At 57.3% G+C, this 12,757-nt stretch overlaps 1 protein-coding gene across 12 annotated transcripts; it reads left to right on the top strand.

Moving 5' to 3' along the window:
* The first annotated feature begins 1,197 nt into the window (after positions 1-1,197).
* FDXR (ferredoxin reductase) lies at positions 1,198-11,914 on the top strand. Of its 12 annotated transcripts, none has more exons than XM_017884820.1 (12): positions 1,198-1,280; positions 2,367-2,464; positions 4,328-4,480; positions 7,525-7,620; positions 7,836-7,958; positions 8,164-8,277; positions 8,588-8,689; positions 9,466-9,591; positions 9,831-9,915; positions 10,048-10,509; positions 11,156-11,326; positions 11,453-11,914. In XM_017884820.1, exons 3-12 carry the CDS (start codon positions 4,439-4,441, stop codon positions 11,581-11,583), a joined length of 1,452 nt encoding a protein of 483 aa, XP_017740309.1. In that variant the 5' UTR covers positions 1,198-1,280; positions 2,367-2,464; positions 4,328-4,438; the 3' UTR covers positions 11,584-11,914. The 12 variants fall into 12 exon arrangements, with proteins under 12 accessions (XP_017740309.1, XP_017740307.1, XP_017740305.1 ...); XM_017884818.1 differs by lacking the exons at positions 1,198-1,280; positions 4,328-4,480 and adding an exon at positions 1,475-1,634 and having other exon boundaries at positions 7,528-7,620; positions 9,484-9,591; positions 10,048-10,247; positions 10,338-10,509; XM_017884816.1 differs by lacking the exons at positions 1,198-1,280; positions 4,328-4,480 and adding an exon at positions 1,475-1,634 and having other exon boundaries at positions 7,528-7,620; positions 10,048-10,247; positions 10,338-10,509.
* The last annotated feature ends 843 nt before the right edge of the window (positions 11,915-12,757 follow it).

Raw genomic sequence — 12,757 nt, 5'->3', positions numbered from 1 at the left:
AGGAAGCAGAGGTTGCAGTGAGCCGAGATGGCACCACTGCACTCCAGCCTGGGTGACAGAGCGGGACCCTGTCTCAAAAACCAAAACCAAAACCAAAAACCCCAAAACCTTCAAAAAACCAAAAACAGTAAAAGCCATTCTTGTTGGTCATTCAAAACATGTTGGTGGACAGTATCTGGCCTGCAATCTATATGTTTGCCTACTCCTGGTCTAGTGGAACAGGCATAAAACACAGGACCTATTAGAAAGCAGTACAGTATTTACTTACCAGTGGGCGAGAGGGGAAGTGAACAGTAAGGGCACAGAGGACTACTGGGATATTGGCCATGTTTTATTTCTTGATCTGGGTGGTGGTTATATGGTTACACCTTGTGATATATTGTCAAGTTGTACACTTAAGATTTGTGCAGTTTTCTGTATGTTATTCTTGAATTTAAAATCTCATTAAAAACGACAGTGTAGTAAGTCATGATGCGGAAAGGTCGGATGCTGTGGAATGAGAAGCCTTTAACTCCTTGGAACTTGGGATGGGACGGGTCAGAGAAAAGGCTTCTCCAAGGAAGTAATGCTTGACAAGAAGGCCCATGGGGAAAAGGAAGAGGGATTAGGTTTATTGGGTCCGTTGTAACTACGGATCCTGTTCTTATTTAAAAAAATATTTTGGTCATAGACTTGTTGCATTAATTTTGACCTTTTAAAACGTTGCAGTATTATATTTATCTTGATTACTGAGTGTTTTGGAGCCCCCTTAAATTCTGAACCCGAGGAGAGTACCTCAACCCTGGTCCCGGCACGGCTGCACGGGGGTCGGAGGCTCTGTCCTTAGTCCCATAGGTAAGCCACTGCCACGCCCCCCTTTTCTTCACCTATGTAATGGGAAAGGAGGTGAGGTGGGACGAACTTTCCAGGGTTTAATATTCTCCCTGGTCCGACAAAGACAGGGATTTGAGGGATTACCTAGGCACAACACCCGGGGTCGAAGAATGAAGCTGCTGGGTTCCGCGCGGGAACTCCCTTGTTCCGGACTTCCGCACGGGTTATTTCCCAAAGGCGGGAAGGCTCGCTTGGAGCCGGACTAATGATTGGCTGGAACGAAGTCACGCGGGAGGATTCGCTATCAAATGGCAAGGGTGTATGCGTCATCAGCGAGCGACGAGCGACTCCCCGAGAGGGGCGCGGCTAAGTAAAATAGTCTCCTTTCTAATTGGTTATTTCCTTGGGAAAGGACTGAAACAGCGATGGGATTCGCTCTCTTCTAGGCTTCCGGGATTGGGGGGAAGGTGAGGCTTGGGGAGAAATGTATTAAATCGCGTATACCCCGGATGCTCTGAGGGGCGGGGCTTCTACGGTGGGGCGTAGTAAAGGGCGGGTCTCTCTTTTGGGGGCGGGGTTCTCTCGGCAGTAGGGGTGGAGCCGCAACGCTCTGCTTTCCCGGAGCGCGGGGGGCGGGGTTTAGGGGCGGGGCCTGGCTTGTGGGCGGGCCCGGGCAGGGGCAGGCTTGCACTGCGGGGCAGTAGCCAGGACAAGATCCGCTTGCAGGTTGCTGTTCCCAGCCATGGCTTCGCGCTGCTGGCGCTGGTGGGGCTGGTCGGCGTGGCCTCGGACCCGGCCGCCTCCCGCCGGGAGCACCCCGAGTAGGAGCAGGGCGCCTTTGGGGCTGGATGGGAGGGCGGGGAGGCCTGCGAGCGCTGAGTAGGGGTCGGAGCCGAGCTGGGGAAGGGCTGGAGAAGGGTGAGACTGAAGGAGTGTCTTCCTGCTAGCGAGATCGCGGTAGTGTACGGGAGTGGGCGGAGATCTGTGCGTGAGATGTAAGGCTTCTAGGGTGAGAGAGGAGGTCAACAAAGGTATAAAGGAGAGACTTTGAGATCCACAGGTGTGAGACGGGGTGAATGGGGAGTGATACGGAGGTCTGTGGGGCGAGAGGCGAAGTCTGAGTCGAAACAGTGATCTGTAGGAATAAGATGGGTCCATATGGGCAGTGTAGCGTTTTGTGGAGAGAGAGAGGGGTTAGAGGAGGGACACTGTGGGGAGACCCACGGGGGCGAGATTGGGATGATGTGGAGGCCGTTGGAAGGATGTGGGATTCTGGTCGATTGGATAGGGAATGAAGTGTTATTGGGCAGGCCATTGGTAGTGGTGTAGTAGGTTCATGGGTGAGATGCGAGGCTCTGGAGGAACACACAGCCTTTGGGGGTTCAGATGAAGTAAGAGACCCTCAAATGCCACAGCCTTGAGGAACAAGAGAAGGAGGATGCAGGTGAGGGTGAAGCTTGGGAGGTTCCAGCTTCTGTTGGATATTCAGGTTGGTTTGGGACTGGGGAGAGAAGTTAATTTTGACCTTTTCCTTCTCCTCTGCCTGGCCCCAGGCTTCCGCCACCATTTATCCACACAGGAGAAGACCCTTCAGATCTGTGTGGTGGGCAGTGGCCCTGCTGGCTTTTACACAGCCCAACACCTGCTAAAGGTAAACCACTTACTCATAGTCCATCATTCACCTGCTGCTCCAGTCCTAAGGGCAAGGCTCACCCTCTTTGGGTTTTAAGAGCACTCCTGGATGCCTGATGGGGAAGGAGCCCCCAGCCATCTGGCCTGGATACTTCCCACTTGCTTCCTCACCTACACCTGAGGCTCCCCTCCCCTCATGTCCTCAGTGTGAGAGAGGGATAAAACACACATTGGTGGTGAGTGGTCAGTGGCAGGTAGTCAGCTTTGCCTCCCTGGCCAAGCACTCCAGGGGGTTTGTGTAGACCTGCAAAAAGACTTTGTTCTCCTTTATCTTCCCTCTTTTCTCCTCTGTCTTCACTTTGTCCCAAACATCCTGCATCTTGAGGCTACCCACCTTCTCCGCTTTCTGTAACTTTACCTGCCTTGCCATGCCCTCCTCACCCATAGCTCCAGTCCTCCATGCCATTCTGTTATTTCAGCCTGCTCTCTGCCCCTCTCCTTTCCCTGTGAAGGCCAGGATCTCAAGGCTTTCAGTGTCTGCCTTGGCAGGAAGGGCCCCAAGCCAAGTCTACAGGTTATACTTGAGACTCCACATCAGACTTGGGGACAGAGTAGAGAAGGGATACCCAGGTTAACTGAGACATGAGACAATTGCCTAGCTTTGGAGAGGCTTGGAGTGTCCGTGGAGACAGGAGAAAGGATGAATATCTTAATTATACACACACACACACGAAATGTAGGGTGACCAACTGGCCTGGATTGCCCAGGACAAGGGACTTCAGCGCTAGCTGAAGGTTCTTGGGAAACCGGGATGAGCTGATCACTCTGCTGAAAAGTGAGCCATGCATGCTTCCCAGGCAACACAGCTGAAAGAGCTAATTACAATAATGTGGGCAGCATGCGCCGAGGCAGGTGGGGTCAATCAGAAACTGTTTCCTGGGTCGGAAGCCCAGGTGGCTCATGCCTGTAATCCCAGCACTTTGGGAGGCTGAGGCAGGTGGGTCACGTGAGGTCAGGAGTTTGAGACAAGCCTGGCCAACATGGTGAAACCCCCATCTCTACTGAAAATACAAAATTTGGTCACGTGTGGTGGCACATGTATATAGTCCCAGGTACTTAGGAGGCTGAGTCTGGAGGATCGCTTGAACCCAGGAGGTGGAGGTGACATTGAGCCACCTCCAGCCTGGGCGACAGAGAAAGACCCTGTCTCAAAAAAAAAAAAAGAGAGAGTGCATTTGAGCTGCATTGAAGCAGACCAAGGGCTTTGGCGAGGGCCTCCCACATGTGGGGAGTCATTCTGGAATGCAAGGCCATGGGCACGCTGCCATGTGGGAGGGAGGACAGCCTGGGCTCTGGGATGGAAATCAGGGAGCACACAGGGGCTGGAGAGGCCCTGAAGGGCTTCGTATAAGGGACATTTTGTTAGCTGAGCCTGAAATTTTGGAAGTGGGGAGAGTAAGCCTTCCAGGCAGTGCTCTGTTTTTTTTTTGAGATGGAGTCTGGCTCTGTCACCCAGGCTGGAGTTCAGTGGCACAATCTCAGCTCACTTCAACCTCCACCTCCCAGGTTCAAGCGATTCTCCTGCCTCAGCCTCCTGAGTAACGGGGTTACAGGCGCACACCACCACATCCAGCTAATTTTTGTATTTTTAGTTGAGACCGGCTTTCACCATGTTGATCAGGCTGGTTTTGAACTCCTGACCTTGGCCTCCCAAAGTGCTGAGATTACAGGTGTGAGTCCCCGTGCCCGGCCAGGCAGTGTTCTTGGCACAAGTGTACTCAGCTGGCAGACACGTGCATGCTTTCCTTGTGGAATGGGATGGGGAGGGGCTCAGGCCAGTTACAACCCTTGTTCTGATCCTTGGGCTGATCTTTGCCCACAGGGAGCTCCAAGCTACTGGCTGTGCTCCTAAGACAGGACCACGTGCAGCACGTTTGGGACAGTGGCACTTAGCTTGAGTCAGGCACTGAGCACAGCATCTCGTAGCATCCTCATGACAACCTGCAAAGCAGGTGTCATGCCTCTTGCTTCACAGGTAAGGATGCTAGGGCTGAATGAGGTTGTCCAGGTTTCCACTGCGGAGCAGGGATGGCACTGGAATCTGAGCAAAGGCAGCTCCATGTGAGGCCATCCATGTTCGTCCATTCAGTAACCATTTACTGGACGTAACACGTTCTGGGCACAGGCTTCACTGGGAACATGGGGGTGAGCAGGACAGACGTCCCTGTGCTCGAGGACCTGACATTGGAATGTCGGGGGGACAGGCGGATAATTTACAAGGTATTTTAGGGCTCTGACGGCTGTGAGCACAGAGACTGGGGTGCGGGGAGGGGGTCCATGCCCAGTCTGGAGGAAGAGATGTCCCAACTGCAGTCTGAAGGACAGTAGATGTCAGGTTGGGGGACAATGGCAGGAGTGTCCCAGGCACAGAAAACTGTGTGAACAAAGAGGAAGAGAATGGCCCTCTGGAGAAAGGGCAAGTTCTGGAAGGTGTGTGTGCAGTAAGGAATGAGGAGGTGAGAGCCGAGGCTGAGAGCCGAGGTAGGACCCAGATCCTGGGAGGCTTGGAAGCCACTGACCAGGCTCTGGAGGCAGGTTTCGCTGGGAGGTGTCCACAGCTGCCTCCTCTTCCCCCATCAGAGTCTCCTGGGACATCTTATCAAAATACACATTTCTGGGCCTAGCTCGGACCTAATCACACTCTGTGGCTGGGCCCAAGAGTCAGCAATGTTAAACACCGTGAAGGATTCCTGTGCCCACTGCTGTAGGTGGTTGGCTTCACTGGAGAGTTTTCAGGGTGCTGATTTCCTTCAGGATCCCCCTCTGCCTGCAGGGTAGGTCCAGGAAGGGCTGGTGGCCAGAGAGCAGTGGGGAGCTGCTGGGGTGGTAGTGAGGAAGAGGACTGGGAGGATAGGGGATTGATGGGATCAGGTGGGGGGTCAGGGAGGAGCCCCAAGTTCCAGCTTGGGCCCTGAGTGGATGGGGTCGAGGGAACAGGAGTAGAAGGGGAGAGGTTTGGGGCAAGGGGACTTGGCTAGAATCTGGATGGATTTGAGATGTCTGGGGTGGGACATCCAGGGGTTTCAGGTTTGGAGCTTGGGAAGATGTCTCAGCAGGAGAGAGAGAGTAGAAAGTCATCAGCAAGTTAAAGGGAATTTGGGGTTGCAGGAGGGAGTGGGTTAAATCCCCAGGGAGGAGGGAGGGGGGCCACATCAGAACCTCAGAGAATGTCCTTGTTAGCGGGGAGCAGCTAGAGGGATGGGAGGGAGGGAGGGAGGAAGGAAGGAAAGCTGGAAGATGAGGTTAGCCACGGGAGATAAGGGGTAAGAATATCCGGCAGACTTTGTTCCGGAGGTGGCCCTGGAGAGGACATCGTGACCCAGAGTGAAGGATCCGTCACAGGAAAGAATGGAAGATAAGGATAGAGAGGTCGGTTGGGTGAGGTGTTGACCTCCAGGCCGAGCAGTTTGAACTTTATGCTGTGGCACTGGGCCCCAGCGAAGATTTTTGAGCAAGGCAGTGACATACAACAACAGAATAGTAATGATAGCTCCCTCCTTGATTGAACACTCAGAGTAGGTTGCACCCCGGGCTGCCTGATTACTCATTTAACCTTGAGCAGGACGCCACAGGGCTCTTCTTTTGGACAGAGAAGAAACTTTCCCCAGGCCATAAGCCAGCTAGTGCTGGAGCTGGGATTGGCACCCAAGGCTACCTGTTTGACTCCAAGTTGGGAGCGCTTTGTGGGTACAACATCGTGGGACTTGAGGGAGGTGGTTTGGGTAGCCCCCTGTGGCTGGCCTGGGATGGAGAGAGGCAGGAGGTGGGGGAGGGTGGACTTGGGCGCAGGCAGGGGAGTGGAGGGGAAGAGGGGATTTGGGCAAAGGTGAGGAGGTGGGTGGGAGCCTTTGTTGTGGGTGGGGAGACTGATGGGTAGGGGCTTATTTGCCTTGAGTCCCAGTGAAGCTGGAGGTGTCATAGTGGGGACCTATGATAGGATGGGGGGCTGAGCGTGTCAGCCATAGCACCCCTAACTGCTTTACTGCTAACTGGCCTGTGGCCCAGAGTCCCACCACCCTGACCTCCTGGTGCTTTCCAGCAGCTGTGAGAGGGAGCTGTCATCCGTCCTAGTGTGCAGAGGGGGAGACTGAGACCTGGGGAGGCCCTGGGACTTGCTGGGATCATGTGGCTGGTTGGTGGCAGAGCCAGACCAGACTTGCCTGCTGGACCCCTGACCCTGTGCCTTCCACATGGTCTATCAAGGTGCCCCGGGAAGGCGGTCAGTGCAGAATCACTGCCTGAGACTGTCTTTCTAAGACTGAGAGCAGGCCCATTTCCACCTCTCTTCCCCATGAATCCCCACCTGTGCCCCACCCTGTCCTGCTGCTCCCCTTTTCCCAGAGTGTGGTCCTGGGCACTAGAGCTAAGGCACCTGTGAATTTGGAGGGTGGCCCTCAGGTCCTCAGACTGGCTGGGACCTGAGGGTCCCAAGTGTCGAAGGGTTGGAGGCCAGGGCTGTGGGTTGTGCTTGACCTGAGAAGATAAAGAAGCCGCCCTGATACAATTCCAGTTGGGGAAAGCCACAGCCTCCTCAGCTGGCCACATTTCTCCCCATCTCCAAGGGCTGGCCGTCTCCTTTTTTCTTTTCTTTTTTTTTGGAGACAGAGTCTTGCTCTGTCACCCAGGCTGGAGTGCAGTTGCGCGATCTTGGTTCATTGCAAACTCTGCCTCCCAGGTTCAAGTGATTCTCCTGCCTTGGCCTCCTGAGTAGCTGGGATTACAGGTGCCCACTACCATGCCCAGCTAATTTTTGTATTTTTAGTAGAGACGGGGTTTCACCGTGTTGGTCAGGTCGGTCTCAAATTCCTGACCTCAGGTGATCCGCCCACCTCAGCCCCCCAAAGTGCTGGGCTGACAGGCGCAAGCTGCCACGAGGAGTGAGTGCTCTTTTTCCTTGCAGAGGGTGGAAACCTTGTGTTCTCAGCCCAGAGTCCTGAACTCTCCTGCTCTATCTGGGGAAGGGGAGGACCTGGGGGTCCCAGCCTCTCTCAGCCCCACCAGCTGCCACCCTGTTCCCAGCAGCACCCCCAGGCCCATGTGGACATCTACGAGAAGCAGCCCGTGCCCTTTGGCCTGGTGCGCTTTGGCGTGGCGCCTGATCACCCCGAGGTGAAGGTGGGTCTCTGTGGGCCTGGAGGCTGGGGTTTGGAGGCTTTGGTCAAGATGAGGAGGGCAGGGAGGCTCCCTGGCTGGATGACAGGACTTCATGCCGTCTGTGCCGATGCCACCCAGCTTCCGTCCTGGGGACACAGAGTGGTGAGGGTGGTGCAGACGTGGACCCTGGAGCTACCTCACCCTCTAACCCCTCCCATTCCCGGGGGACCTGGCAGAATGTCATCAACACATTTACCCAGACGGCCCACTCTGGCCGCTGTGCCTTCTGGGGCAACGTGGAGGTGGGCAGGGATGTGACGGTGCCGGAGCTGCGGGAGGCCTACCATGCTGTGGTGCTGGTGAGTGCAGCCAGGCCCTAGGTCGGGGAGGCAGGGGCTGCAGAAGGGGACTGGTGGCTGGGGGTGGAAGGCAGCAGGGGTGAGGCCAGGATGCAAGCTGCTGAGGAGAAGCTGGAAGGAGGCCACTGGGAGCCTGGGGGGGCCGCCCAGCCCATCAGTGCTAGTGTTGAGGGCTGTGGGTCTCGGGCCTGCCATCTTTCATCAGAGCTACGGGGCAGAGGACCATCGGGCCCTGGAAATTCCTGGTGAGGAGCTGCCAGGTGTGTGCTCCGCCCGGGCCTTTGTGGGCTGGTACAACGGGCTTCCTGAGAACCGGGAGGTGAGTTTGGGAAGCATGCCTGCTGCCTCTTCCTCCCCGCCCCTCAGCCTTTTAATGCCAGACCCGGGGAAAGAGGGAGCTGCCATCCAGTGGTGAGATGTGACAACATGCTGACTGAGGTGGGAGGCCAGCTATGGAGGACCTTGGGGGAGAGCTGGGTCCAGGTAGGGGAGGAGGGACCAGAGTCGTGGACTTTACCGGTGTGGAGAAGCCCAAGGGCACAGTGGGGACCAGGCGTGAGGCACCTGCAGACTGAGATGAGCTGAGCGGAGCAAGGCCGGGGGACCCTATCAAGACCTTTCCCCTCCAGCTGGAGCCAGACTTGAGCGGTGACACAGCCGTGATTCTGGGGCAGGGGAACGTGGCTCTGGATGTGGCCCGCATCCTACTGACCCCACCTGAGCACCTGGAGGTGAGTGTTAGGTCGGGGCTGGGCGGGGTGGAGGTGGAGTCACCCTGAGGAGAGAGTGCCCTTATCTGCAGGGTTCAGGCCTCACCTCTCCAAGCCGGACTCAGTGCCTCTGTTTCCCCGTGGTGCCCAGGCAGAGGCCCTCTGAAGGGCAGTGCCATGAGCTTCCTCTTCTAGCATTTTCCCTTCACTTTCTGCCTCCAGCTAAGTGGTGTTTTTCTCTTATTCTTCAGTATGCCACAGGACCCTTGCTCACACCATCCCCTGCTTGGATCATCCCCACTCACCTCCCACCAGTTAACAGCTAAAGTTCACCTTTGAGATCTTGGCTCAGTTTCCTTTCCACCAGAACTTCCCTGAATTGGTCCACTCCCCCATCATGCCTCCCGTAACCCCATCTGCTTCTGTTTCACAGCCTGTTATCGCCACGGCAATTTTACACACATTGATGAGTATTTGATGAGTATCTCCCCAGCAGATCAGAAGCTCTGTGAGGGCCTGCTCCTTGTCTCTTTTGCTCACCATTGACCACCCCTGCTCCTCCAAGCTCTTCACATGGAGGGGAGCACATGGTAGAGGCCCAGTAAATCCTTGTTGAATGACCGTGTGGGCCTGGTGTGCTGTTAGTTGGAGCCATTTGCAGAGTTGGCAGCAATGCTCCATTTGGCCACCAGGGGGGAGCAGTGGTGCAATTTTGGGCCGCCAGCCTTCTGGCCCACGGTGGGGACATGACCAAACGGAGAGTGCCCTTTCCTGGGTCAGTGTCTGATGACTCCAAGGCCTTCCTTTTGTGCCAGAGAACGGACATCACGAAGGCAGCCCTGGGTGTACTGAGGCAGAGTCGAGTGAAGACAGTGTGGCTGGTGGGCCGGCGTGGACCCCTGCAAGTGGCCTTCACCATTAAGGTGCTGGGGCCAGAGTGGGAGGAGCCAGGGTTCCAAGTGGAGGGGGCCCCTCCTTAAGGAGTAGGGGTGGGGCAGAGCCCCTGGGAGTAGCTGCTGCCTGGGATGGAAGAAGGGGAGCAGCCAGGGCCCTGGGGGCCCTGTGCCTTCAGGGAGGAGGGGAGGTCTCTGCTGCCTGGGCTGGACCCTGGGGCGGGCTGAGGTGGACTGTGTCCTCCCCTTTCCCTGCCCCCACCTTCAAGGAGCTTCGGGAGATGATTCAGTTACCGGGAGCGCGGCCCATTTTGGATCCTGCAGATTTCTTGGGCCTCCAGGACAAGATCAAGGGTGAGGGACCCTGGCCTGGCCCCCCACATACTAGGGGGAGGGTGGCCTAGGTCAGACAGGGACTGGGGAAGGGTGTGCAGGGAGAGGGCTGGGGCCCAGGGACAGCCTGGAGACATTCTGCGTTGCCAACAGAGGTCCCCCGCCCAAGGAAGCGGCTGACGGAACTGCTGCTTCGAGCGGCCACAGAGAAACCAGGGCCGGAGCAGGCTGCCCGCCGGGCACCAGCCTCCCGTGCCTGGGGCCTCCGCTTTTTCCGAAGCCCCCAGCAGGTGCTGCCCTCACCAGATGGGCGGCGGGCAGCAGGTGTCCGCCTGGCAGTCACTAGACTGGAGGTGAGTCTCATGTTTCCCAAAGACACCTCGTTCCCAGGCCTCTGCCACCCCAGCACCCCAGCCTGGTGTTGCCCGCACTCTCCCCAACAGGGTGTCGGTGAGGCCACCCGTGCAGTGCCCACGGGAGACATGGAAGACCTCCCTTGTGGGCTGGTGCTCAGCAGCGTTGGGTTTAAGAGCCGCCCTGTCGACCCAAGCGTGCCCTTTGACTCCAAGCTTGGGGTCATCCCCAATGTGGAGGGCCGGGTTATGGATGTGCCAGGTGAGAGGGTGTGAGGAGGCTGGGTGCTGAATTATGGTGAGAGGCCGAGAAGCTGGTGTCTCCTGGGGCCACACGTTCATTCATCTAGCAACGTGCACTGAGAAACTTCTGTAGGACAGGCCCTCTCCAGGACCCAGTGCCACCCTCCTCTTGGCCCTGAGAGAAGTCCCAGTCTAGCTAGGACATATGGGTCATATGTCGGGTCATTAAGTCATTCAACAGACATTGACTGAGGTCTGTTCTGGGCTAGGCCATGTGCTTAGTGCTGGGATTAGAGATTAATAAGGCAACCTGTGTCCTCAGGGAGCTTCCAGCTTTACTAAGGGCCCACATACTTATCTAGTGATTAATTCACTTGGTAAACATTTACCAAGGGCCTACTGAAACTGCAGGGGAGCAAGCCTCAGCTCCTAAGCTTAGGGATCCCCTCATCTATAGAGAAACAGGTGTAAGGGGGTCGGCCTGGTAAAAACAGGGCGAGAAGAATCCAGGGCAGTGGACCAGTGGCCACAGCGGGCTCAGCCGACAGTCTGCCAAGAGGCGTGGGGTGTCTGTGTGCGTGCACATGGTATAGATTGTGGGCACAGGATGGCCAGAGTGGTATCCAGCCACCTCCCTTCCTTCCCCTTTTGTTACCCCCTCTCAGGCCTCTACTGCAGCGGCTGGGTGAAGAGAGGACCTACAGGTGTCATAGCCACAACCATGACTGACAGCTTCCTCACTGGCCAGATGTTGCTGCAGGACCTGAAGGCTGGGCTGCTCCCCTCGGGCCCCAGGCCTGGCTACGCAGCCATCCAGGCCCTGCTCAGCAGCCGAGGTCTGGGCCCCGATGCTGAGGTCCTGGGAGGTGGGGTGGGTGGTCCTTCTCTGGGGCCTCACTCTTTGGGAGGGGGTTCTGGGAGGGGTGAAGGAGGAGGTGTTGACAATCTCCCCTCTGCTTCAGGGGTCCGGCCAGTCTCTTTCTCAGACTGGGAGAAGCTGGATGCCGAGGAGGTAGCCCGGGGCCAGGGCACAGGGAAGCCCAGGGAGAAGCTGGTGGATCCTCAAGAGATGCTGCGCCTGCTGGGGCACTGAGCCCAACCCCAGCCCCAGCCCCTGCCCCTGCCCCTGGCAGGGAAGGGATGAGTGCTGGGAGGGGAAGGGCTCCATCCATCTGAGTGGGACTTTGCAACCTCTGCTGATCCCAGCCGGCTGTGGCTTGGAGGCTTGGCTGCTATTCCAGCGTCTCCTCCCTCCTAGGGAAGGTCGCCCTTGCGACCAAGAGTTTAGCTTTCAGCAACCGAGGTAACCTTAGGGACAGGTGGAGGTACGGGCCGACCTAACTCCTTACCCACCTCTCTACTGCTGGACTGTGGAGGGTCACCAGGTTGGGAACATGCTGGAAATAAAACAGCTGCAACCAAGAGCCATGGTTAATGGGGGACTTGTTTTGGAAGGGTTGGGGTCGGGGGTCACCTTCTGGCCGTTGCTCCCCTACCGTCACCAGGTGGCGCTGCAGAGACGGCTCCCTGCTCTGGGGCCTTTCGGGGGCTTGCTGGGGCTCGGCAGCCAGGCCTGGCATAGACACGTTTCCTTTCTCCGCTCGGCCCTGCTGTGGCCGCGGGTTCCCTGTCTTCTGTCCACACTAGGGCTGCCCGGGACCGGGACCCCCCCTCCCTGGTGAGCCCTCAGTACAATCAAAACAGAAGAGAAGAAATGGGAGCAGGGGGACTGAGCAGCAGCTTGTCTCCTGTACCTCTGGGTGCCCCAGGCGAGTCTAGCCCGGGGCCCATTCTTTGGCTCCCAAAGCCTTCCTGCCTCTGTTTCCAGTCAGACCCACTGGACTTTAAAAATAGTGCTTCAATCTCCCTAGGGGTTTGCAGTGTCCGGAGAGTGGTCACTCCCTTTTATGGCAACCCCCAAGATGCTGCCTCGCTTTATAAACTGAGGGGTCCTCGAAATTAGCCCAAGGTCACACACTCGTGAGCTGCGGGCTCAAACCCAGGTTCCAGGCAGGCTGGTGTTTCCTCCGAGGCGCACTTGCCCCGAGTGTCGGGTCTGGGGACGCGGTCCCGGAGAGGGGAGAGGGACCCGGGCCTGCGGCGGGAGGGGCATCGAGGGGCGACTGGCCGAGCCGGGGCGGAGGTGGCGGGCCCCGGCGGGGCGGGCCCTCGCGGGCGGCGGTGAAAGCTCCCGCACAGTCGGCTGCGAGCCCTGGGAGCAGGAGGCTCGGCGCGCAGACCAGCCCGGGACGGAGCCGGGCGCCGTG

The sequence above is a fragment of the Rhinopithecus bieti genome, unplaced genomic scaffold (assembly GCF_001698545.2).
Source record: "Rhinopithecus bieti isolate Rb0 unplaced genomic scaffold, ASM169854v2 scaffold_13400, whole genome shotgun sequence".
Lineage (NCBI taxonomy): Eukaryota > Metazoa > Chordata > Mammalia > Primates > Cercopithecidae > Rhinopithecus > Rhinopithecus bieti.
Note: the sequence above shows the minus strand (reverse complement) of the source record. Positions and strands in the feature narration are given on the sequence as shown.